At 36.3% G+C, this 26921-nt stretch overlaps 1 protein-coding gene across 4 annotated transcripts in view; it reads right to left on the reverse strand.

Annotated features, from left to right (window-relative positions):
- The window catches only part of KDM4C (lysine demethylase 4C), a 258313-nt gene that overhangs the window by 227682 nt on the left and 3710 nt on the right, over positions 1-26921 (reverse strand). For 3 of the 4 annotated variants that reach the window (XM_058827575.1, XM_058827573.1, XM_058827574.1), the window contains exons 2-5: positions 18540-18704; positions 11074-11249; positions 8130-8244; positions 7-200 (exon numbers count right to left, since the gene is read on the reverse strand). In XM_058827575.1, the coding sequence (XP_058683558.1) occupies positions 7-200; positions 8130-8244; positions 11074-11249; positions 18540-18683 (629 nt within the window). In that variant the 5' untranslated portion in view covers positions 18684-18704. Of the gene's footprint in view, positions 1-6; positions 201-8129; positions 8245-11073; positions 11250-18539; positions 18705-26921 lie in introns of those variants that run through there. The other variant, XM_058827576.1, reaches the window with a different exon arrangement.

Consider the following 26921-nt stretch of genomic DNA (forward strand, 5'->3'; position numbering starts at 1 on the left):
ACTTGCCATGACTTTGGCTCCCCAAAATGGAGATAATTAATACTGTAGAGATCCATGTCTTCAGTGTGCCACGCAAATGTTGTTTTCCACATGCCAAAATAAAGATATGGTGTATTTACACCCTCAATAGAAATTCCACACTCTTCTCCTACAACATCCAATATTGTATTAAGATGGGCAATATTCCATTCCTCAATACCCTGAAAAAGATACATAATAAAAATATTACTAAACTTAAAAAGCAATGTAATTTTATATAAGTCCCAGTCAAAAGATACATACTTGATGTAGCCTTTTAAAAGACAGTCTGTTGATACATATTTGTAAGCACTTTAGAAGTCAGTTGAAATTAGTTGAAGAAAAATTCTCTTGACCTCAGTATTAGATCAGGTTGTAAGTCTGAGATGTTCAAAGCAGAGGACATAACAAGTTCCTATCTGGTTTACAATTTTCTATCAGATCCAATGTGGATTGAAACACCATACAACATACAAAAAGATAGAAATAATAGCTGCAGACAAAACCCTCAATGAGTTGATAGATGGAAGCCACTAAGTTTCACAGGACTTATCTATGCTTTTTTATTACTTACAAAGTAATACCAAATAGTATGAAAAACTGGTTTAAAAAATCATTTTACATGCATAAATTTACCATTTCTCTGGAAAGTATAAAAACTAAAATGATTACTTCATTTCAGATGTATTTCTAATCATAATGATGCACTGGATAAGAAATATACCACAGAAGAAATCTATTGATTTCAGGGGATTTAAGTTGTTTCACTATGTTAGTGCCCATAAAATTTGTGTATTAAAAGTCATTCAGAAAGCAATACATGTAGCTTTTGTTGCACTTCACATTCAACTGCAAACTGCAATTCTAATTTCAGGTAATACAGCATGTAAGAGACAGTATAACTGAGATCAAAGCTACAAAGTTGAAGAGAAAAAATTAGACTTCATTATAACAGCAATTATTAACACCTCCAGGGAAGACATTGAGCTGGTGCTCAAGCAGTCAAAAAACCAAGAAATATAATCAAAACTATAAAAACTCTATTCAGACAATTTTATTGGGAAGACAGCCTCTAAGCACACTCTTAACCATGAGCTGCTTTTCCCAACACCCATCATCGAATCTACAGTACTGGTAATCTTACTGGGGAATGAATTGATGGCAGACTGCAGTACTGATGCAGCAGATTAAGACTAAGCATGATGATATTAAATACCTGGAGACGTAATTGGACAAACAGTTGGAATAGTAAGAACACAGGTTAAAGCAAGAAGTAGTGAAGATTTAATACTCTCAGTTTTTATTTGTTTTTTGAGAATTCTATGTCAAGCATGTTATTTATGAAGCAGCTAGAATTGATAGACAACGTAACACCTGTATAAAGTTCAGACTTCTCACTGAACAAGAACTTCTAATCACCTGCTTTGGCTATTTCACTTCTTGAGAAATACAAAGTTATTTGGAATTTTACAAATGAGTAAATAAGTTTACATAATTATTTCATTTCAGACAGCATTTTTTCTTCTTTTAAAATGGAAGCTTTGTGTTTGATGGATTTATGAAACATAAAGGCACTTGAAATTTAAAAAGTAAAAAAAAAAAAAATTATATTGTAATAAAAGAAGAAACACCAATCTGAACTCAAAAGAGTAGATGCTTGTAAAATTTGCACCTTTCAAATATAAAAAGTGCCAGCAGCAACTTAATACAGCTTAAAATAAAAAATTTGAAGCAATAATTTTTATGTAGTAAGTTCTCAAATTAATTTACAAATTTTATTTTTTTAAATCACATTAAATTTTTCTCTGTTTACAAACAGTGCAGTTCATTTGGAGAAATAAATTAATGCAGCAAACTAGGAGCAATGATTCAACCACAGATGCATATACAGGATTAGAAGAAAGCATGAAATACTCGTAAAAATCAACTGTTAATCTAGGCAGCTACTCTGACAGTGGCTAGTATAAGTACCTCAGCAATTTGCACTTCTTCAGACAGAAGATGTGCTACCTTTCTATTTAACAGTATTCCATGAGACTTTTTACCAATTATTCATCCCATCGAAACCTTTCACCCATGTAAGCTTCTAACAGCCCTAACATCCTGAAATCTAAGTCTTCCACTAAGAATTAAATAATAGGTAAGAGAATATACTTTTTTGTTTTAAGAACACATCTCATCTTTGCACACTCTGTTAGCTCATATCACAACTAGTCACTGGGCAAACTGCTAGTGATTTGTCCTCAAACAAAAGCAATTCCTATCATGGAGATCAATCCTGGAACAAATAACTTGCTTCAAAATACCAAACATACCAAATAAACAATCCACAACTTCTAAACTCAAGACAGATGAGCTACTTCCTTTTCCTAAAGACTATTTTGGACAAGTATTCTTAGCTCAAAAGGAAATGTTCACTGAAACTGGCCAAAGCACTAAAATCACACTGATTCATTTCAACTCTTCCTATGTTATTGAGACTTAAAATGATAAATCAATTTCTAATTTATGCCCAGTGTTAAAAGTAATTATTACAAATTATTATTAAATATATTACTTTACCTCACAGGTTTTTTTTAATATTCACAAACATTAAATAAAATGCTTGCACAATTTTAAAGTAAAATATTGATTCTTATTTCTACAGTAGTTGTATAATCGGTTTTAGACGTAGCAATTGCAATGCACACTAAAAGATACCAGCTCTTAAAGTCCGCTTTAATAGGTCAGTACATACCCATACTTCTCAAATTTTAAGAATATTTTTGCAAGTTGTGCTATATTTAATAACAATTGTTAGAACAACAGTATATACATTACTTGACCGTGACATATATCTGACAATTTCTTATATATACAAATACATTTAAGCATTATAATCAATTTCATATTAAGAAAATACAAAATATTTATTCTCCTCAAATATCACAATACTATCAGAATATTGTAATAATTTCAAAGGACTGTGTCACGATACGATTTCTAATTTGACCACATTTCTGATTGTAAATTCTTTAAAGAATACTTGTCATCATTGACAACTGTACCACACAATCCAATACCTGGAAAAACTTGTCTTTTCAGTGGTTTTCCTTCTATACGATAACACGGGCTTGAAAAACCTTACCAATTATGGTCATTGCTATGCACATTATACTTAACTTGTATCTCCTTAGGGAAATATTATAAGGTACATAGTCGTTTATATAGAAGACCACTATTCCAATCTGCATTTATTTTGAAGATGATTCAAACTTACCATAAATTACTATCAAGAGTTTTTATTACTTCTAACAGCCTTTGCATCTGCTTTTAATGCAATATGGAAACCAAATGGGATAGTTGACAAACATTTCTTATGTGAGTATCGGCACACTTTGGAAGGAGCTGACCCATTGTTTTCCCAAAGACACAAAGAAAAACGTTTACCTCAGCACATTGGTAAAAAGTTCACAGTTGAAACCTCCAATCTCTTTGCAAATAAGAATAAAATAGGCTACAAGTGCAATAAGTTTTTATTAATTTTTTTAAGTACTTACACAAGTGACATGAAACTAGTCTTTTCACTTTACTTAAACCAGTCAACACTGTCATGAACATGGTTTCTATATGTACACATTATTACACACTATCATTTTTCAGTGTTCAATTTTTCCTTTCATTATCTCACAGCTTCATTTCAGTATTAATCTGGCGAACAAGACATCAGTTGCACAACTAAGATTCAAGTGCCCTTATTACTGACTGTAACAACTCAAAAAATAAAGAAGAGCAAAAAACCTAATTAAGAGATAGAGTGGAAAGGAATACGACAAACATTAGAGAAAAATTTGTCCTTGGTAACCACTCTTCTCTCCACATAACCATTCACTCACATCAATGAATATAATAAAGCTACCACCAGGCTTTTACTGCGCCTTGAAAGTCATTAAAACAGAAGAAGAAAAATGCTACAGACAAAATCTCTGCACCATAAACACACAGATTAGGAAATACAATCTCCCTCATTTGATTGTTTTTACTTCTCATCAATTTACTCTCATCATCAAGGATATAGTCATTGCTTTTTAAGCACCCTTTTGAAGGGTGGGCAAGTAGATCCTTTGGAAATCATACTAAAACCTAAATTACTGCTCACATGGGTCTCAACTATGAGTAGATCATAGAAAAAGGACATTCTAGAATAGAAGGAATAAAATAATTTAGGTTGGAAAAGACTTTTAAGACCATCAAAAACTTGGCTCTGCTAAGGCTAAACCATGTTCCCAGCACCATACCTAGAGGTCTTTTAAATGTGCTCAAGGACAGTAACACAGCTACTTCCCTGGGAAAGACTGCCTCAGTGACTGGTACTAACTCCTTTCCATGAAGAGGCAGTTTACTTCAGTCCTGTTGCCTTCTACCTGGAGAAAAGATCGACACTCACCTGGCTACAACTTCCTTTCAAGCAGTGGTAGAGAGTGATTAAGGTCCCCCCTGAGCCTCCTTCCCTTCAGGCTTAACAACCCCCAGCTCCCTCAGCTGCTCTTTTTAGGACTTTTACTTCAGACTCTTCACCACCCTTCACCTTCTCTTGTCCTTTTCTGGACATGCTCCAGCATGTCAAAATCGTTCCCAAATTCTAAGGCCCAAAACTGGACATAGGATTTGAGGTGTGGCCTCGCCAGTGCTGAGTTCAGGGGAAAAATCCCTGCCCTGCTCCTGCTGGCCACACCATTGCTGGCACAGGCCAGGATGCCATTGGCCTCCTTGGCCACCTGGGCACTGCTGGCTCATGTTCAGCTGCTGTCACCAGCACCCCCAGGTCCTTTTCCTCTGGGCAGCTTTCCAGCCACTCTGCCCCAGCCTGTGGCACTGCCTGGGGCTGTTGTGACCCAAGGAAAGGACCCAGTCCTTGGCTTGTTGAGCCTCACACTGTTGTCCTCAGTCCACAGATCCATCCTGTCCAGATTCCCCTGCAGAGCCTTCCTACCCCACAGCAGAGCAACATCCCACCCAACTTGGTATCCTCTTCAAACTGACTGAGGGTGCACTCATATATCATGTATGCTCCCCACACCTTATACATGCAACAAGGTATGCATTAGGAATTGTCTTAGCAGGAGAAATAAAACTAAGAGGAGAAAAATGAAAGTAAAATGTGTCTTTCACACAGCAGCTGAGGAGAGTAGTGAGAGAGACACAAAATAATATTTATACATGCTTCTTCTAAACTTGGCTTTTCTCTGCAGAATAGCAGATGCCACTGTCAGCACTTAAGTTTTATGACTCATAAACTTATAAATTGAATCAGTCATTTTTCTCTGGAAATTCCTTTGAAACCAGGAAGATTTTCCCCCCTTCCCAGTAGCTAGATACAATCTTGCCTTTTTTAGAGTTACCTACATAGGATTCTCCTACAAAGCATTGCCATTAAATGTAACAACAATTAGAATGCAAATAACATAGAATAATATCTCCAACAAACCTTCAACTATATAGAGTTTATCTTCTATAAAGTTCTACAGAGCACACAGAACACTTGTTTTCATAGATTAGTTGCTTATTTGTAAAGACTTAATCTGAGTTCAAAACCATCAAATAGCTATAAAGATTTTAAACAGATTCTGGAATAACCCAAATACTACAAGGATAAACCTGAACCATTGGTAGTAGTTGTTACACTTCAAAGCATACACTCATAGCCTTGGTTTCTTTACTTCTCTGTTTTCATTGTTGTTTATTTGTGGGGTTTTTTGGATTTTTTTGGGTTTTTGTTGTTTATTTGTTTTGTGGGTTCTTCTTCTGTTTCATGTAACACAGCCTTTAGAAAATTTTTCCCCATCTTCCAAACCCCTCAGTATCTATCATTCTGTGATCTAAACAAGAAAATACTACAAAATCTATGATCTCTCATACACATACATGTATGTGTTGCATTTTCTTTATGTTCCTAGTAGTTTTTTACCTGGAATTCTGTCAGATATTTACCGTAAGTGTAACATCTCTAACACATGGTTTTCTACAATATGTATTTCGTAAAAAGTAAGCATTTGTTTTGTTTCTTGCAAACAGGCCGCCATGAAAAATTAATCCCACCATATGCTTTCTCCTCAATGCTGACAAAAATGTCAGTGATTTGTATTTCTCCCCTTTCCCTAAATACTCACAATCCTGAAGGAAACTGAATGAAGACATGAGAACAACCTCCAATTAAAAAAAAAAAAAAAAATCAAAAATATCCCTCTTAATACTATCTTCAAATATAAAGACATGAAAAATATTAGTTGTGCAAGTACACCATCTGCTGGCCAAAAAATAACTGCGACAAAATTATTCTGAGAGACATTTTGATCAGTGGCATCATAACTTTCTCACCAAACTCTGGTAATAGAGAATATGCCTGCTTTTCTTCTATATACTAAGTTGGCTAGCTGTACACAAGCACCTGGCTGTCATATTAAGTGCTCAATCTGCTCAAATTCCTTAATGTCAACTCCTTTCACTAACATTTCTCCTTTGCTATTTGTTTTTAAATTATAACCAGTTTATTATATGAATCAAGGATTCTTTATTCTCCCATTCATTGCATTCTTCCCCAGTCATTGCAACTTTCCGTGTTTAATTTCCATCTCTTATGCACTTTACATCTGAGTTAGGATCCCTAAATGCTAATTTTCTCACTTTCCTCTTTGCTTTTCTTTGACCTTCCTTCCTCCTCCTTCCAAGAGTTTAATTCTGTAAGAAGGAAGTCTCTGACCTTCTCTTTCACCAGTCAGCACTTTCAAATTGGATATTACTGCATTCATTCTCTTTTCTTTGGAAATGTTGCTCATGCAAGTGTAAACTAAGATACCAAACACGAAAAAAAACCACAATCCAAAAACAGTATGTATTTGTAGAAAGTTATACCATAAGGCATTATCTGCCAACAATAAAGACACAAACATCAGAGAAGAAAAAGGGCAAGCTTCTATTTCTTGAAACATTGTTTTTCTCTACCTTGTGTCGGTCTTCACAAAGCAAATGTCTCTCCACAGAAACATTCCAAATTAGAATCTTCAATTATGTTCTAAATGATTTCTTAAGGCAGCTATGTGGACACACAAGAGAATTTGAATTTGCTTTCTCTAAAAAACATACCATTGGACATTCTTAGCTTTCAATAATCACATAACTCAGTGAAAAAACTGAATTTCCTTCAGCAATATTCACTGACTGTATTTATCTCTGGACAGTCTTCAATTTATCTTCCGTGAAGAACTGTGAAACACTAGGAGAGCCTCAGATAATCTGCCACAGCAAAATGGTACTTTTTTTTTAACAATGATTGGAAAAGCAGTTACACAGAACAAGAAATAACCCAAGAAATCCACATATGGTACTTTCTTTTCATACAAATTTGTCCTGTGTTTTTTAAATCCTCAAATCTTTTCTGAAATGCTAACATTTCTTCTCTTAGTCTCATTACTTAAATAATCCTTCAGAAATCTCGTTCCTGTCTTACTTACATAGCCTAATCAATATCAATGGATACTCTGTAATTCTTTGGATAATGCAATCTGTTTTAAGAATCTTCTTATTATCCATGGAGATCTTGTCAACAAACCCGCAAAATTAATTTCCTTAGGAAATTTTAATTTCATCGGTTTTAACTGAAAGGTAAACAGTATGAGTAAGTACATTTCCAGGAAACTGCAGACATTTCATGAATGAAGTACAGCTACCAAATTTCTCAGTGAAAGATATAGAAGTATCCATCTTTTAATTTTAAAGTAAAATTTAGTTAAAATATCTCTTGATTTCCATAGATACACACAGGAAACATACATACTAGAACATTATTAAGCAATTAAATAAGTAGGAAGGAATTTCAAATTTCTGGAGAGTTCAAAGTGAAGAAAGGAAAGAGTCATGATCAGGAAGAGTAGCAATATTCTACTGTCTAAGGACAGAACTCTCTGACTCTTGCAGATGTAGAGTTAATTTCAACCTTGCTTGGAGGCTTTAAAGGGTAACACAAAGATTTCAAAAGACAGATTCTCAGTCACAAAGCAAGAGTGTATCCTCTAAGTAGAGTACCCTTTAAAAGAGGGCTGGAAGGGATAAACTTCATAAAAAACTATGCATACTTCATCATAAATGCTCCCATTGATATCTGCTCCATAAATTGGTGCCACAAAAGTCAAGTTCTTCCAGTATTTACGCTCCAGATCTTCATAGTCTACATATCTTGGAGTGCGGTATCTGCAGAGAAAGAGGTAGGCAAAGGTTCATAACCATCTTTCAACAACCGCCTTTACAACGGACTACGCCTCTGAACCTCCAAGATGAAGTCACTTTTTTAAAAATTCTCTGAAAAAGAAGAATTACCAGTTGTTCTGAATTCTTAGTTTCATGATTAACCATATCATGGAAACCTCGTACCTGACAGTTACAGGAACTAAAGTCATCTACCAGCCCACACAATATTTGCTTCAGTCTCCAGCAACAAATCAGCCCACCATCCTTATCTATCCATCCTTATCTACACACCATCCATAGGCTGAGACCCTCTGTTTTACTTCTCTTCAGTAAAAAGAAGACACACATGGAAAACACAATTAACAAGTATTTTTTGTTTTCCTACCTTACTACCACCTCTGCAAAGACTCAGATAAAGGTCCTGTAAAAGCTTATCTCACAACAATCTCAGACACTCACAATCACACAACTCAGCCATGCAGCCCTCACAGGCAAAAGCAATACTTCCTTCTCCTCTTTCTGCCCCAGAAAAACCTTTCAAGAAAAGCTGTTGTTTCAAACAGCTCATACAAAAAATTCTGTGATGCAGAGAAAAGAAATATTTAAGGGGATTCTTCCTTTTTACTCCTTTAAAACAGCACGAGATACACAACACACACACACTCAAATATATTTATGTAAATACTTTTGAAAGGTTACTCATATAACCTTTCATAATCTTGTGGGAACTCAACACAAGCACACTACCATAGAAACATCAATCAATAGCTTTGCCTCTGGATCCTTTGTCAGATCTCTGTAGTTCCATATTTCAGTCTTCAGAAAAGAAAACTTACTCTCCCATTATTGCAACTCTGAGAACTACAGTTTCACAGTAGAACTGCCAGTATGCTACACTTGAGCAACTGAAAAGAAAATCCAAACATGCAACACTGAGATCAAGTACATTTATATAATGTAATAATTCTGAACAGAGACAAAAAAAAAAATTGCAAAGTACATCTTAACCAAAGCACTCTCAGCAACAGAATTGTTTGAATTATTTTTCATGATAGCTCCAGAAATCGGATTGAATTTCTGTTGGGCCCTGAGTAACACGCACACATTAATTACTTGATTACAGGATGCGGATTTCATCCTGTAAAACGCTCCTATCTCCCAGATGTAAACAAAGAAGCATTTTGGTTCAATGGTGAGCTTCCAATGTCTAAACAAATACAAGCTGAAATGCATTAGGCTGAGTACACCTAATCCTTCTAAAGGCAACTATGATTTAATTTAGATGTTCATGGCCCTTCTCTCTTACCCAAAGGAAATAGATAACATCCTAATAATCAAGAAAAAAGTTTTTAACAGAGAACTCTTCTGCTTTAGGGAACAAAATTATGAGAGAACTGAGGCTCTCAGCTACTTGATAGTTTAAGAAATATCGACTGCAAGTAAGAGTGTCATAGATGGTTATGAGACATTTTCTCAAGAGCAGTGACAAATATTTGGAAAGACCTACAGCTAGTAATAGAGAGAAAGTCCTCCCAACTGTTCTGTATTTGCATGCAAAATCAGGTTACCATCTGATTTCAATAAAAACAATAAAAATTGAAATCAGAAACACTTCCAAAATACATTCCACGATTAATATAATTAACTTAAAAAACACTATTATACATATTAAAAATTTCCCAGCATTTCTGCATTAATTAACTATTTTAAGAAATTAGCATATCTCAATTTCTTAGGGGTTAATAAAATGTCACCTTTAACATCTATGGAGACGTATTATTCAAAATCACATCAGATATAAGTCGTATGATTTACTCTCACCTCTAATATTTACTAAACAAATTATTTCAAGACTTACAAAGTAAGTTCCCATTTCCAATTGCCAGAGAAAGAATACTGTGCGTTAAATTAAATTTTGCACAAGTAATATATATTTGCTTCTTTGTAATTGGGAGAAAAAAAAATAGGTTGTCAGTTTTGCACTATCATGAAGGCATGGATACTATGGAATATTTGCCAAGGAGCCTCCTTAAAAGCTTTATATGTCCTAGTTTTTCCTGATCTTGGTAACAGCTTCTATTCTTACACCTAATTTCTTAATTAACCTATAATAGAAATTTGCTTTCAAACTAAGGCCATATTACCTTCCCTCATTCAAATATCTTTTTTTCTAAGATCCTTTGACTCATCTTCCAGAGAAACTACTTCCACTCTGTTTTAAGGAAACAGTCAAGTAAAATACACTCTTTTTATGTAGCCAAAATGACAGGCAAGAATTCCTTCTATCAATTTCCTCTTCTCAGAATACTTAACAATTTGAACATTTCGGTACAATGCCCAGCCCTTCACAAACTTTTTTTTCTCCCCTCCCATAATATCCATCTTGCCATAACCAAGACACATTCACTAGACACCATTGAGTTCTCTTAAAATAATGCAAAAGCTTCTGGATTGGTTATAAAAGATACTGGAGTTTTCAGAATTACATGGTGATAGGCCATTCTAGTATCCAGGAATTAAACATTAATAGGTGTAATCAAATTGAAACTCAGATACACATCTGTATCATCTTCACTATTTTCTACATCTTCTGGAACATAAAGAAAAACAGGTAGACAGAAAGCATCATGTCTCAGGTTTTTCAGATGCTTTCTTGCTGCCATAGTATCAGATGCTTTCAACAACATAAACATGAACAATATTCACATTGTGGTACCCTTCCATACCTTGAGAGACAGGAGAAAAAGTGAAAGAAATCACCAGTTGCCTTGCACAATTCAAAAAAAACACATGTGAAGAGAAGTATTTGTCTTACTAAGAAAGAGTACATACTTGTCACTGTTGGCTAGCTGCTTGAACTCCTTCACTGTCATGGGCTTTTTCTGAATATTGTACTGTGTGAAAAGTCCAGACTGGCCAGTGACCATCTGTTGAATTGGAGCAGGAATCACCAGATCTTCAATATCATCATAATGTTTTCTTGGTTTCCATTCCTTTGGTGGGATAACCTTTAAATTCAGGAAACAAAACAGAACATCACAGTCTTGATAACAATTCAAAACATCATGGAAAAAAGCTGAAAGAAGAGTTGAATATGCCCACGTTATTAAAGGAACATTTGTTTACCAGCTGTTTCAAACTAACTGATATTGTATGTGCTCCTAGACAATGCAGATACTCATTCAAAACAATCACCTCAATAAATTCACAAGCAGCAACTCATCAATCTACAGCAATTCATTGACAACTGTGCAAAAATACACATTTATAATAAGAGTTTACAAATTTTTTACAGTCAGTTGTTATAGCTGACAAATAGTTTGCAATCCATGATATCATACATGTTTAGTGTTAAAAAACATGTGTATGTTGGTTTGGAAATACAGTTTAGAGGTGAACACATAGGTGCCAAGTCAAAAGCTGGACTCAATGATCTTAGATGTCTTTTTCACACCTAAAGATTCAAAGATATAAAATTTTTATCCTCAATTAAAATCAACATTTCTAAAAAAACCTATTAGTCCCCTGTCTGAACATTATTTGGTATAAACAGTATGTATAACTCTATTTTTTTACTGAAGAGTGAAAAAAATACAGCTGTTTTAGATTCTAAAAACTGTTCAATTTACTCCCCATAAAACTACAGGGTACAACTCTGTTACAGTAAGAGTGTGCTCTAATTTAGATACATTAGCTTTTATAATTACATTATTTAATCCTCATAATTGAAGATTAAAACTATGTGCAGATTAACCAGCTGTAAAGTTAACACATTTATTTCAAATACCAAAGAACTACCCACAGTCTATGAAGACTCCTTAGCAGACTGTAAGGCAAAAGAAATCATTAAGAATTTCAAAAAGCCTGCATTCATACCACTGTTCTTTAACAGGCTGGGTAATTTTGAACATTTCTTGCATATATTATTTCAGCAGAAATCAGATTATGTGAAACTGTATCACTTCTAAAACAGATCAACAAAAATTTTATATATATATATATTTGGTCTGGTTTCATTTTTGAACTTTCACTTGTCCAAAGGCTTAATGACATGGTTTTTCATCCACTCATTACTTTCATTCTTCTGCTACATTCAAATCAAATTTCCACAAACACTGCCTTGGAAACTTTTAAAGTATCTTACAACAAAGTAGGAACAGCTCCTATAAACATGCAACAAGTGAATTACATTATTTGAATAACTAATTTATAATCTAGAGGTAGCATGAGAGACTGAAATTTTATGCTTAAACACTGTTCTCAAGGATTTTTCCCCATGATGGTAAAACTGTATAAAGAAGCTGTGCCCACCTAAGCCCAACCCTCCCTGAATATGCCTGGAACTTTGGACTGTGAGTTAAAGCACCTTAGAAAACTTGAGATAAAGATACTATAGTTCAATTGACACAATTGTTCAATTATCTCAGGTCTAGGGAGAAGTAAGCAAGGCTGAGGGAGAGGAAGGCATCCACAAGAAAGCAAAATCCAGCAGCTGTCCCAAAAATCAGCTCTGGTTGGGTTTGGGGTGGGGGAGGCCCATCTGCTTACTTAGGCCAGGTGTGCTCGAACTCCCATACCAGGGAGAAGTTCTGGGGGTGTGGCATAGACTCTGGTCAGGAGTGAACAACCATCCTCCCTTACACTCAACTGGCTCAGTGGCAAATCCCTCCACCTCTGGATGGCCATTATCCACAGAGCATTCACATGAGAAGCAGCTGAGGAGGTGTCATAAGCCAAAGACCCTGAAGCACCCCCAGATTCCTTCCTGAGGCAAAGGGATGCAAAAGACACATTGCAAGACAGTCTGTTCCAAGAGACAGTATCAAACATTAATACATTTGAATGTATATTAATCTACTGAATTCTGTGGTTTTTGGGGGACCCTCACCAACAAGACCAGAAGAAGCTGGTGAAGATGCCATTGGAAAACTAGTGGTGATATTTCTACTTCACCTGTCTCTGTCACTCTCCCTCCATCCTTACTCCGCTCTTTTCTGTTTCTATCTCTCTCTCATTAGCTGTTAAACAAAATCCATAAAAAAGTATGAGCATATGACTTCAGCATATGCTCTTGTTTGCACCTTAATTCAGGCAGAGGTTTTCTTGAATACTTTTAATAACGGGATCAAATGAGGCAGTCCTTAAGCTACACAGCTAGCCTGTTTTCTTACAAGCACTTTAGGATTCCATCTGTGCATTAGGAATTTCACTATTTCATCTCTCCATGAAAGAAATAAAATTCTAAAACAGATAGATCCTAAGATCATTTCCTACCTTCAGCAAACAATCATAAATGGGAATATTGTAATGTTAATGTACTCAAACACTCCAAAGAAATGCAATCACAATCATTAGTGCTACAAGCACACTGCAAAAGACAAACATCAAGTCAAAGGAAATTTATTTAATAGTAACACACTTCCATAGTTAATGTCCTTATTTTATACACATAGAGGTGTTTTTATCTAGTTTATACACAGATACAACTCCTTTTCCTTCTTTCCTTCTCAGCTTCCACAGGACTTCTGCTGTACAAGAACCACTTTGCAAGTTTTAGTGTTATTTGCTTTTAGAGAAAAAAAATAATCCAATCATCTTGTGATTCCTCCTTATTTCTTTCATAGAACTCTTAAATTGTATGCATATTAACAAAATACAAAATGTTCATTTGGAAGTGGAGAAATCATGCATTCAGAATATATGCATAGAAATCAAAAATGTGCAAAGAGATTTTCATTTTCATGATTATTAAGCATGAACTTGGTGGTTTGGCTCAAATATATGAATACTGAAAAGCAAAATTTGCATTATCTCATACAGTTCAAGGTCAGTGTGCTTTAAGCAATAAAAATATTTTTGTGAATACGGGTTCAAAATATCCCCTTCCAGCTAACTGGTGTATGTTCAATACTGTTGTAATTAGAGTGCTGGTTAGAGATGTGACTGTGGGGACCAATATGCAAAAAAAGTTTTAAAAGAAGATAAAAATAAACTCCCTGCCTGTGGTAGTTTGACATTTAGGGAAAGAAGTAAGAATCACCCACAGAAGTGATTTCTTTGAGAGAAGCTGCTGGGAGCTTCCTCTGTGCCTGAGACAGGCCAATAGCTAGCCAGTTCTGAGAACTGACAGCATTTTCCACCATTGAAAATCAGATCTGCCTCGGTGAATACCACCTTATAAAAAACCCAAGCCCAGGAACTTCTTTCTCTTTGTTTCCAGCCTTGAAAGGTATCAGAGCTCTGATGAGGCCAGCCCCACTCCCCCGCAGCCTGTGAGACCTGGGGGAGGCTGGGTCAGACCCCAGTGGGTCCCAGGCAGGGGATGGAGGCTGCAGGGAGCTGACCCCAGGCTGAGCCAGGTTCTGCTGTGGTGCTGGCCCCTCCCAGGAAGCTCTCTGGGTCCTGTTCTGGCAGGGTGGCTGAAGCCCTTCCAAGGGGGGCCAGTCTCTTCCCAGGGACCCCCCAATCCCTTTCCAGCAGTGCTGTCGGGCCAGGCTGGCCCTAGCTTGGCTGAAATTCTGCTGCTGCTAAGTTTTACCATGAAGTGCCGGGCAGAGGGAGGGAGAGCCATCGGCTGGCAGCAAGTGCTAGCCTGGCTGCTGAGATCCCAGTGCAGCCACCAAAAAACCATCCAGCATAAACAGCTCCGGCTGCTGCCCTGGAAGAGATCACATGACCATCCACAAGACTGGGCAAGATCTCACCCTTTCACTACACAGATGAGACCTGCAAACCTGGTTTTGACCCCAGGGAGAGAAAAGAGTGATCAACACATAGAAAGACAACATGAAAACATCAAGGTCAGTAAAAGAAGGAGTCATGCCTCAGATGGAAAAACGATGAGAAAATGCCAAATGGGACTGAAATATTCTTTTGGTAGGGCCATGGAGATGGACAATGATATAGTAAAACACTTCCTTTAATTAATGAAAGAGTACTGGGGGTATGAAGTATTCAAGCTGTAGATCTGGGCAGAGGTATCCATTGATGAAGCTAAGCAGATGGTGGAGTAGCTGTGATCCTATGAGAAGCCTGAAAAGAGAGAGAAGTCAGAGCTGATGAAAACCCTTTGCCCCAGGGAGAGAAGGAGAAAACCTCTGTTCCCAGAGATGATCACAGAGACAGATGGGGAGAAACCTTTGCCTTTGAATAACTCATCCTTAAAATAATACCCCTTGAGTTCATGGCCCATGGACACACCTCTAGGAGGGCTGTGAAAATGGGAGGAAATGTCACCATGGCAGAATTTTTGCCTGGGCAGCTGCTATTCATAGAAACTAAAAGCCATGAGAAACCAATTTCTTGTGGAGAAGTCTCCATGGCATGACGAGAAAACTTCTCTCCCTACAAGGACTGATAAAAGATTATTGCAGAGCTGGTACTGTTTTAACATCCCAGATTTTGTCTTTACGTTTTCAGTTTGGGAAAGGAAAAAGTTGGGCAGGGAGAGGAAAGGTTTCTGGAGGTTTTATTCTGGTTTCTTATTTTTGTAGCCCTGTTAATAAAGTTTCTTTATACCTTTTAAGTTTTATGCTTGTTTTGCCCTTCTCCTAATCCATATCTCACAGTAAATGAATAAATGCCCTGGTGATTTTAGCCAGCACTACAACCCACCACACTGCCCCAAAGAATCTGCATTTTCTAATGAAGACAAGGACATGGACTAAAGACGTTAATATATCACGTTCAGAGCAACACACAGCTAGCCAGTATAACAGCTGGAAATAATGACTATGTCTCTGTATTTTTACCACTGACCTGTCCCAGTGAAGCCCCTTCATATTTCCTTTAGTAAAAGTACCCTCTTCAAAGTCAAGCAAGTTAAATTTATTCAATGGGAGCAACCCAGATCAAGTTCATCAATCATGCTGTTGAATGCTTAAATATGAAAACGGAAAACCCTAAGGCAAGGCTTTCTCATTTATTTATCAAAGATCCTAAGCATATTAATAGAGTCTAGTATAATTTAGTGCGATAAACATACAGTTTTAGAAAGGGATGTCTTAGTTGTATCAGTCAGCCTCCTGCATGAAGATTGCATGTCAGTACAACTGAGATCAATGCAGAGTGCTATCAGCACACACATTTCTGTAAAATTCCCTTTCATATACTGGTAATGTCCCATAGATCTGATTCTGAATGGCACTGGCTACTATTTTCTCCCTCGCTCATCTGAAAATTGTTTTTCTTGCACTTGCCAGTATCTATTTTCAGTACAGTGTTCTGAAATTACTTTTCTAATCACCAGTGTGACTGCAAATTAAACTCTTTTGCTCTGTATTAATGCAGTTTGAGTTTTCAAAACACCACATTCTCTGGTAAAGACAACTAATCTATCAGTGTCCCTTGTTTGTCATTTGTCCTATTGTTTTCAGCCTTTGTCTTCCTTTTTAGGTATAGAATCCTCTGTAACAGTAAGACTGAAATAGAGTTTCTCTGCATAAAGCTCATTTCAGACTTTCAAAAGTCTAATGGCATTTTTTTTGCCAATTTGCTTAAGGGATACCAGAGTACATTACCTGCTTTGAAAATGGTTTGATATTGTTTGTCTAATACTTTAATTACTTGTTTCAGACATAGTATTAGGAACTTCAGTGGTGGTTGCAGTTTTTTTAACATTTTATTTCCCATATTCCTTCCTTCCTTCAATATGTGCAAGCCTTATAGCCATTTCATCCCCATTTACACACACATTTTTCTACACAGGTAACAGGTCTTTTCCCCTTACACGTTCACATTTAACCCAAAGTGTTGGGTATGCATACTCTGATTGTGTTCTCTGTTTAGAGTTTAAATTACTCTTTCTGCAAATGCATATTGTTCTTCTGGTAGTCGTTATTTTTCTTGCATTCATACCTGAGACTGTACATCCTGGACTTTAAAAAAAATTAGGTTCCCTATAAGTTAATTATCTATTACTATCAAAACTGAATTTCTTTTTCTGTTATTTTAAACCAAATATCCAAAACTCAGAAAAATGTCCCTTAAACTTTTCCAGTATGAATTATTCACTTGATAAGATTTGTTTTAAAAAATATTTAGTTGGTTTATTTTTAAATTTTTGAGATCTTATCAAACTATAGTGAAAAATAGAATACAAAATTCTCAAGAGAACCTAGTAATGTGTTGCAAGTACCTGACAGACTGAAAACAGCAAGAGATGCTTTAATTGCTGTTCAACCCAGCAAGAATATATCACTACAATGAAGTTTACTGTTCAAGATTAAAGGACTGCAATACATCATCCCCATACCGACAAAGAGGTTCCAGAACAAAGCTGAACATAGGAAAAATTTAGCTCAGGCTTTCCATTGTTGTCTATTTATCACATTTCTACTTCTGTTTGCAGAGAAAAGTTTGAGAATATAACCTATGTACACTATCAGCTGAAATAAAAAACCCCAACCTACAAGGTTTACAAAGAGTAAGGAGTTCAGTTTTGCTTTGTTTCACAGGAAGCAAGAGGCAGGAGTGGGCGGAGGGGAAACCACCAATTTCAAGCTTTGTTCCTCCTTGCTCAGATTCTAAATGTCTTGACCACACAATACTAGCTTCAAAACCCAGTAATAGAGATAGCTATTCCCACAGAGTACTTACAATAACTTAGCTAGTATTTCTAGATCTGCAGTGGTTTCTGCTAGTTTGAAAAGCAGCAAAACAGATACAGCATAAACAATTATGTGATGTATCACTAAATTATATCAGACTGAACCTCTGGCACTCACTGTCTGCTAAGGGAGGAACTCCTGCTGTAAGGTCGTGGATGTGCCATTGTTCAAAGAGCAATACAGCCGCAACTAGTGTGCCTGCAGTTCTCATTAACAAGAACATAACATGATCTTAAAAAGAAAACTACTGCCATTCAAACACTGCTTTACCATCTTTATATTCACCATAATCACTTGCTCAAGAAAAACTTTACACAACTGTAAACGTGGTGTTCCAAGTTCAACACCTGGTATATCAGGACTACTTTAATTTATACTATCAACTCCCTTTGTTCTGATTTGACAAAAAATAGTTTAAATCTACTTAGAAGGAGAACCTATTTTGCTCTTGTAAACTTGCAAACAATTTACAGTTAGAGAGAAAACACTATACGACATCTTCATTAGTCTGCATGAAATATCAGAGACACCAAAAGGCTTTCTTAAAACAGTAACAAATCATTACCTACTCCTTGAAAATCATCTGTGAAAAAATTAAATAACAAAAAGGTCAGGTTTGTAATGAGCAAAATACAAATAATGGGAGATCAGGTATTAGGAGCATTTTTCTTCCATGTTATAGATGTTTACCTTTGCAACTCCAGCCCTATGAGCACCTTGTGATTCCATATGTGCTAAGTATTTGTTGAATTCCCTGAATTCATCCATCGAAGGCCTGAAAGTCATGATTTTGCAGCTTGAGTTTGGAGGACTATCTGAGGTAACAGCAGCCATTCTGGTTCAATTTCAATCCACCTGTTAAAAAAAAAAAAAATCATACACTGCAGAGAATAATCTGTAAAACCAATTCTGACATTCAACATACATGGTTTCAAATAGGAAAAAAGTATCTACAGTTATCTGCCCAGGCTAGTATAAAAGGCACAAAACAAATGTTTACCTTTTATCCTTACTCATTTGAGAATACTTGGCCTTTACCCAGCACAAACACAAGTGTAAATTATATGCACACAGTCCAGTCTATACCTCTGCTTTTACAGCACGTTTTCTCAAGTTAACCTAGCATCTTCATGTGTAGATTCATCTCCATGTTCTCTGTCTATAGAGTTACATTACACAGGCATAACCCAGTGTAACAAGGCTATATGTTTGATAAAATATCACTATTTCCATTCAGTAAATAGAGAAAACCAATTACTCCCCACTCACACTGCAAATAGAGAGGAAGAGCACTTGGATTTTCTAGTTCTCACCATCAGCAGTTTAACTACAGGACTATATTCCAGCTCATTCTCTGAAAACTTCAACAGAGAAAAAAGCAAGTAAGCTATACACATAAAATCAGCATTTCCTATGACTTCCATTTCTACATTGAGGCTGACTAAAAGAAAAAGTCATTTCTATTTCATACCAGAATACAGTACTCATGAAAGGACTGATCTTTAGGCAAGTGACTGATCCCTATTATCTTCAGATCACAAGGTGTTGCAATTTCTAAGAGTCAATCACCATGTACCCTCTGCTGTTCACAAAATTTTCACTAACCTTACAAAAAAATTGCTTGTAGCAAATTTCTTTCAACATGCTCTGATCAAACCCGTGGTTACATCAACCCTTCATGCCAAACTAAGTACCACTGGATGCAAACACTGGATGCAATTAAGTACCACACACCTCATCATTCGCTTCCCCCATCCACAGTGAGATTGGAAGGAGAATCAGGAAAAAAGTAAAAATTCGTGAGTTAGGAACAGCTTAATAATTGAAACAAAGTAAAATTTATTTTTATTATTATCATAGAGAGAGAGATAAAAAAAAAAAAAAAAAAAAAACCAGGTGATACACAATACAGACTGTGATCAGTCACTTCTCACCCATGTTACATACTGGGCATGGCATTCTGTGGTATTGAACACCCCTTTGGCCAGTTTGGATCATCTCTCCTGGTCAGCTCCCTGCCAGGTTTTTGTGCATCTCCTCACTGGAAGAGTACAGAACACTGTGAAGTCCCTGATTAAGTACTGCTTGGCAACATCCAAAACATCAGTGTGTTATCAGCATTACTCTCATACTGAATCCCAAACACAGCCCTGTACCAACTAAACACACAAATTAGTATTAATTCTGCCAACTCATACAAGCACACAGTATCGGATGTCACCTGCATCACCTTTCATTACATCACAGATGAAGCCCATTTCCAAAAGCATAAATTGATTTACCAATTAACTTTCAGTTGGTATGTAAACATATGAAATTAAATTACGCATATAGAAAGTCAGTGTCAAAAGGAAACCTCTTATCAACCTTTTAGTCTTCATTTTCCCTATGGGTAAAGAGCATAAGAAACCACAGTGCCTGTATGCGTTCCTATAAGAAGCCTAAGGCTCTTTCTTCTTTGGAATTAATTTTTCTTAATGTGAAGGGATAGAAGTTTGAAATACATCTGATTTCTTCTGTTCCCTATGCAAAATGGTACGGAGACAAGAAAAAGCCATATCCAAGTGGTTCAGCTATGTGATAAGATGCAGGATTATTTTGGCCATCTGATTTCAAGCACCAGGCACAATAAAGTTATTAATGCATAAATTAGCATGATAAAAATTCCACTTAACCAAAACATCTCAGCAAAATACACCAGTTTTAATAGATGAGCTGCTTTAAAAAGAGCCATGTGCCAAATCAACTGAATATACAATAGCACTTTGGCACAACGAAGAAATTCAGTTAATTTAAGGATTGTTAACCAAACTAATAAATTATGATTAACTAATGCTGACTTTGGCAATCACACATCAGCATTCTTATCTGGCTACCAGACTCTTAAAATCCTGTTTGTGAAGATAATCAAAAGATTATTCCCTTATATCTCTCTAAGAACAGGCTCAAGCATGTAACATATTGTACCGTGATGAACCTCCATCTGTATCACAGGTTCAATAAGCAGAATTAATAACTTTCAACTAATTATGAAGACATATGCAGAGCATTGGAAAGGCTGAATTTTTGCCCAGCTTCACTGCAGTGTAAAAAATACAAATTCTGCCTTTCACAGATCTTTCTTCTACCAGCTTCCATCTATCCTAGGGTTCAGGCCCCCATGCAGTGAGCACACAGATCAGCTAGCTGTGTTACTTTCAGAAGAAATAAATCCTCCTTGATAAGCAAAACATTTGCAAGAACTCCTTAAGAGGATTCAACTATGTAACATCTTTAGATTAAGTGGCAGAAAGCTCACAAAGGCTATACAGAATTTGCTATGCTAGAAGTCCATTAGATGTTTCTATTCATTTTGTGATTTCTTAGTAATTCAACATCTTTCTTACAACTATGATCTATCAGTTGTAACTTCTTTAATCTGTTTTGTGATTTCATTATTACATTTCTTTATTACAAACACCAATCTGAAACAGTAAGCACAAGTACAGAGCTATAGGGTCTACATTTGATGCAAAAAATAATGCTGTGCTACAAACTAACCAGAAAATGTTGGCCTTCCGATTCAATTATTTTCTACCACAATATGCAATTCTTTCAAGGACTCTGTGGAACTCTAGAGTCCTACATTCTTTCTCCAAACAATGCCTAATTTCAGGCTTTTTCTCACACACAAAAACTCAGTTTTACCCTAGCCGAATTATTAAGAGAGCATAATATATATTCCAGTGCAATAGCTAAGAGGCCTTCAGATGTTCTTTTGCAGACAAAATCACAATTACTAGGAGACCATTCTAATGCAAAATCCACACTGCAATCATATTACTGCTGCCTTAATTATTGCACTCAGGTGTATACTTAACTAGTTATTTTGTAATATTACAAAGCTGTACAACCTAAGAAATAAAACTTCCAGAGCTTTTATTTACTGCTACACAATGAAAATGTGCAAAATATTAGTAAATACAAAGTTATAAAAAGAAGGCCAACAGGTTGCACTTTATTAAATAGAAAGACAAGTAATATGTACACAGAGAAATTTTACAATTATTTTAAGTCCCTCATATCAGCATTGTAATCAGAAATTTTCTGTCCCTTTGCAAGACAGTACTGCACGTTAAAAAAGATGCCCATGATTACCTAGAAAAACAAATGGTAGTGTGAACAAACAAAATGTGAACAAACCTCACTCAAATCATCATGCATTAGTACTTTACATAACATTGAAAGAAGCTTTTTAGCTAATCATGGGAAAGCTTTAGCCAAACAAGGCCCAAACTATGAACCTGATCCAATAAACTCCACTGCTTGTCCATAAACCTTCAGTTTCTTGGTGACCACACAGTCTGCCTATGTCCTAGAAGTGTCTGATTAAACAACTTGAATTTAAATAAAATACAAGCATGTAGTTTGTTCAAACTTGCCAGCTAAAGACCTAAGTTGTCTAGCTAATAACTAGAACCTGATCCTTCTTTTGAGAAGTTTATAGACATTTCAAGGCCTTATTAAAACCCTCAAATCATCAAAAGCCTGGAGAATATTAATGCTACATTAGTTTTAATACTGCAGAATTGAAAACATGAGGTCAGCAAAGTTCAATCATCCACATCTATACCACCAGGTACCCCAAAAAATCTGATTAACTGAAAACACCAGAGTTCAACACTAGAAAAGCTCATGTACAGCAAGATGACACCTCATTAATGCTACAGTTATTTACATAATCCAAGATGCAAATGCATTTCACTCGTTATGATGGCAGCAAGAGCTTTCTTAAACAAATCCTGCAAAATCTGAAGTGCATGGCTTGTACCAATATAACAAACCTGATACTAAAGAACAGAAGCGTATACGTTACATGCCTGGCAACACATTTCATTTTGCACATTTTTTGGTAATTGCAAAAACTACAAAATTGTTTCTTCTATATCCTAAGAAAAGGGAAGGACCCCACCACAGTCAACTAAAGCTTGCCTTTACAAATTAGTACCAGGCACCTACAGTTTCCAGCCTCCACTGCAAAAAGATTGAACTGTTTCTTTGTAATGTCCACAACTTCCGATACTATTACAGCTATCAGAATACTAAATAAAATTTATTGCTAGTTACCAGTTAAACACTGTCCCTCCATGCAGAATCTTCCATGCCCTCAGAAGAATGCAGAACATATTATTTCCAAAACTGGAAGCCATCTTCCAAGTTTCATTTATTTTATACCAACTACAGACATCTAAACTAGCAATTGTGTTTAATCAAATCACAAGCAATACACCAATTCACACATCTAGAAAATACTAAACCAGAATGAAACACACTAGAAAAGCAGCATGTGTTAATTTGCAGTTAAAGACACAAAAATCTGTAGCCTTCACTACATTAAACCAACTTTCAGTATTACAATACTCTCTCTCCACCTTAACACTGTGTTCTGAAGGCTATACACCTCTTCCTGCCTAAACTAACCAGTACTGTGAAAACCACCCATCATCAGCGGGGAATCCAAACTTTCTGGCTTCAGACTACACAAGACTTGACAAAACAGTTCTTCCAAAGGTGATTTCTGGGAGGCATCTCCTGACTGCCCACTTGAGCAGTTCCCTCTACTGAAACACATCTACTCTCCTATACCCAAAATTATTAGCTAACATGGAAAATCAATAAATAACTATAGGCCACTGCATCCTAAAATATATGTATTCATATTTTGAAAGATAAGGTTGTTTTATTCAGTGTGTTCTAATACATAAAATTACAGTGTCCACAAGCTTTACTCCACTATTCAAATTAAACACATTACATAAAGCAAGCTCCAGCAAAAGAAAAATAATAGGAAGGAAAATGGGAAAAACTCAAATTTCTGAAGGTCACCACTTCTCACAGATAAGTTAACTAAAACACAGATTTTTTTTTTTCCTTTTCATGCAAGTTTTCGCTTATACTAACTGTGGCAACAAACATTCGACACAGAATTCGTCCTTGGAACTTTTTTCAGTAGATAACAACAAGAAAATAAACCTGTCTGAAGAAAGGCATACAAAGGAAGCCCAAGCTTTTTTTTTTTTTGAGACTGTTCTGCAATATAACTGTTTTTGCACCACCACTAGCTCTGCACAAGCTGGAAAGGAAACAAGTAGTAGAAAACTGTGCCTTAATCTATAATAGTTTCAGCAGGAATTTTACTTATAAGTAAAAACTCTGTGGCTAGAGTCATAATTTTTAAAAAGTTACTAGCATATCCTGTGAGTAGGTACCATCCAGCTCTCTGTACTGTTTGGCAAAGCAAATTCAAAATCCCAAAATACTGCATTGCTGCACTTTCAGGTAACTGGAAATATAAAATCACAGTTTACATGTTCAACTGTTACTGAGCATGTAAATAGTTAATTCTCAGTGTAATTTGGGTTTGCATACTTATGTTTGAATTGTTCCTTTAATAGCAGTAAATGTGCAGGCAACTATGTCTGCCTACTTTATGTAGCTGGCCTCAAAAGAGATCCTATCAGGAATTCCAAATCTGTTACTTAGGTTATTTGAGTGTATTAATGGTGAAAATAAATATATGGATCATAATGCTTTTTATTTGTGATACAAGGCCAAATCTCATGATTAGGCCTCATCTCATTATTCCTCAGATATTCACCACCATCAAAAAGACTCAAGTTTATAAGTGTTAGGAGTATTGATTATCCAAACTTAAGTAACCAGGAATCTGAGCAGATAACCATATTCTGAAGATCCTGAAACCACCTCTATTTGACCCCAAAGCTCTGACAAGTCTGCTGGCTTAATTTCAATTTTACATTTATGTCTGGTACTACCCTACAGCAATAATGCTTCAAAACTATAAATTGTCTTAATCTGAGCCCATAAATTTTGAACTGAAAAATTACCTGAATTCATTCCCTAGACATTCGTCTCCCACACCGGGCTCACAGCATGAAAAACATCTTGAAATAAGTGATCTGGGCCAAAGGGCAGAGGGGAAAAAAAAACCCTACAGAAAAAGTATTTTTCTCATTTTTACCTGCAACCCATGATTCAAGAGTTTCTACTTTTTTTTGTAATGAAAACACACCTAGGGAATACATAGTCCTAACTGGAAACAGCATGTAACAGCCCCCAGCAATGGCAAAAGCAAGTTATCAAGAACCTAACTAGTCTCTGCATCTCTGCATCCCCACAATTGCTACAGCAGGTATCTATATATTATATATTGGTGTAGCTTATAATATACATTGTCAGAATACCATCTCATTCTTCAGCAATGTACATACCAAGGAATCCTTAAACAAAAAGGATATTACTTCATTTTGCAGGGTTTAATGGTTTTTTCCCCATGCTTTTGAATCTTTCTAGACCTTTAATATCCAAAACATTTAAAGATGAAGCATTCTACAATCAAGAACCTGTTAAGTGATAGTGTATGTTGAATATTTCAGTTTCATCTGAAACATTTTAGTTTCATCTCATAGCTCATGTGCCTATTGAGAACAATTATCTAACTGCTTCTATTTACCTACAGACCATACAGGACTTACAGATCTTTACCATGGTCCCATATAGTCTATCTTCCTCCTAAGCTGAAAACTTCTAGTCTCACCACAGAAAATCCATTCCATATTTCTGATCATCCTATTTCTGGATCTCTACCAATTCCAATAAATTACTTTTAGTCAAGCGAAAAGAATATCCAGGCTGAAAGCACTAGTTAAGATGCAAGTAAACCATCAACTCACACAGCAGTGTAACATTTTCAAACTTAGGTGCAGTCCTCACAGAGTACCTCATAGAGTACAAACAGTGTTTGGTCTAGCTCTCAGTTTTCAAAAAGCTCATTTACAAGTACCTAAAATTTCAGAAAAACATGCATTAGTAATTCAGCCTATAGTATTGCTGCGGATAGAAATCACAGGTGGTAGAAGTGAACTCCTTCCTAATTAAGCACTTTTCTTAAGCACAGTTTTAGTAGCCCTGTCATTTCTGTCTATATGGCATTTAATTAACTCCTTCAAGAGGTCCCCTCCCAAAAGATACCCTTATAGCTTGGACTTTGCAAGTCCTTAACATTGAAACACACATCTTTTTTTCTGGGATATGATACAGTGATGAATTTTCCCAAGGAACCACTATATGACAAATCCTTTATTAGAAGCTGAACAAGGACAGCATGAGGGGGGAAGAAAAAGAACAAACAAAAAACACCTAACGCATAAATGAGGCTCTACAACCTGAGATGTACTTGTCTCTCTTAAAGCTGGTTATTTATGCAACACCTGAACCTGTATTTCTGCACCAGTGAAAAATCTAACCTTCACTGTGAGCACTTTGACTCTCATAATGGATTTCACAATTCAAAGACTTTATGCAATTTCCCTGCCCTCACATTTTGGTCTGATTCAGCACAGACCCAATACCTAGTGTCCAGGCCATAGCCACAAATGTCATGCCTTTCTGTTGCTATGGCTGAAAGCATGAACACTAAAGCAAACCACACATATGATCAGCTTGCATGATCAAAAGCTCCTTACTCCAAACTGATCCCATACCCCTAAAGCATCACCATTTAACATGAGTGGCAGACCACCCAAAGAACTCACAGAATGGTACCCGGGAACTACGTGGTTCTAACCCACAATATTATATCAGACTAAACAAGCAAGCTCAACTCTAAAGGGCCTTGCGGGGAAGCCATATGAGGAGCAGCTAAGGCCACTTGGTTTGTTAATCTGGAGGAGAATGAAGGGAGGCCTCACTGTAGTTACAACTTCCTTGTGAGGGGAAGAGCAGGGCAGGTACTGATCTCTTCTCTGTGGTGACAGTGAGAGCACCTGAGGGTATGGTCTGAAGCTATGTCAGGGGAGGTTTAGGTTGGATATCGAGAAAAGGTTCTTCACCAAGAGTATAGCTGAGAGAGAGCACTGGTACAGGGTCTCCAGAGAAGTGGTCACAAGCACCAAGCCTGACAGAGTTCAAGAAGCATTCAGACCATGTCCTCAGATACATCGTGTGATTTTTGGAGTGGTCCTGTGCAGAACTAGGAGATGAACTCAGGGACCTTTGTGCATCCCTTCCAAT

This window comes from Poecile atricapillus, chromosome Z (assembly GCF_030490865.1).
Source record: "Poecile atricapillus isolate bPoeAtr1 chromosome Z, bPoeAtr1.hap1, whole genome shotgun sequence".
In the NCBI taxonomy this organism is placed as follows: Eukaryota; Metazoa; Chordata; class Aves; order Passeriformes; family Paridae; genus Poecile; species Poecile atricapillus.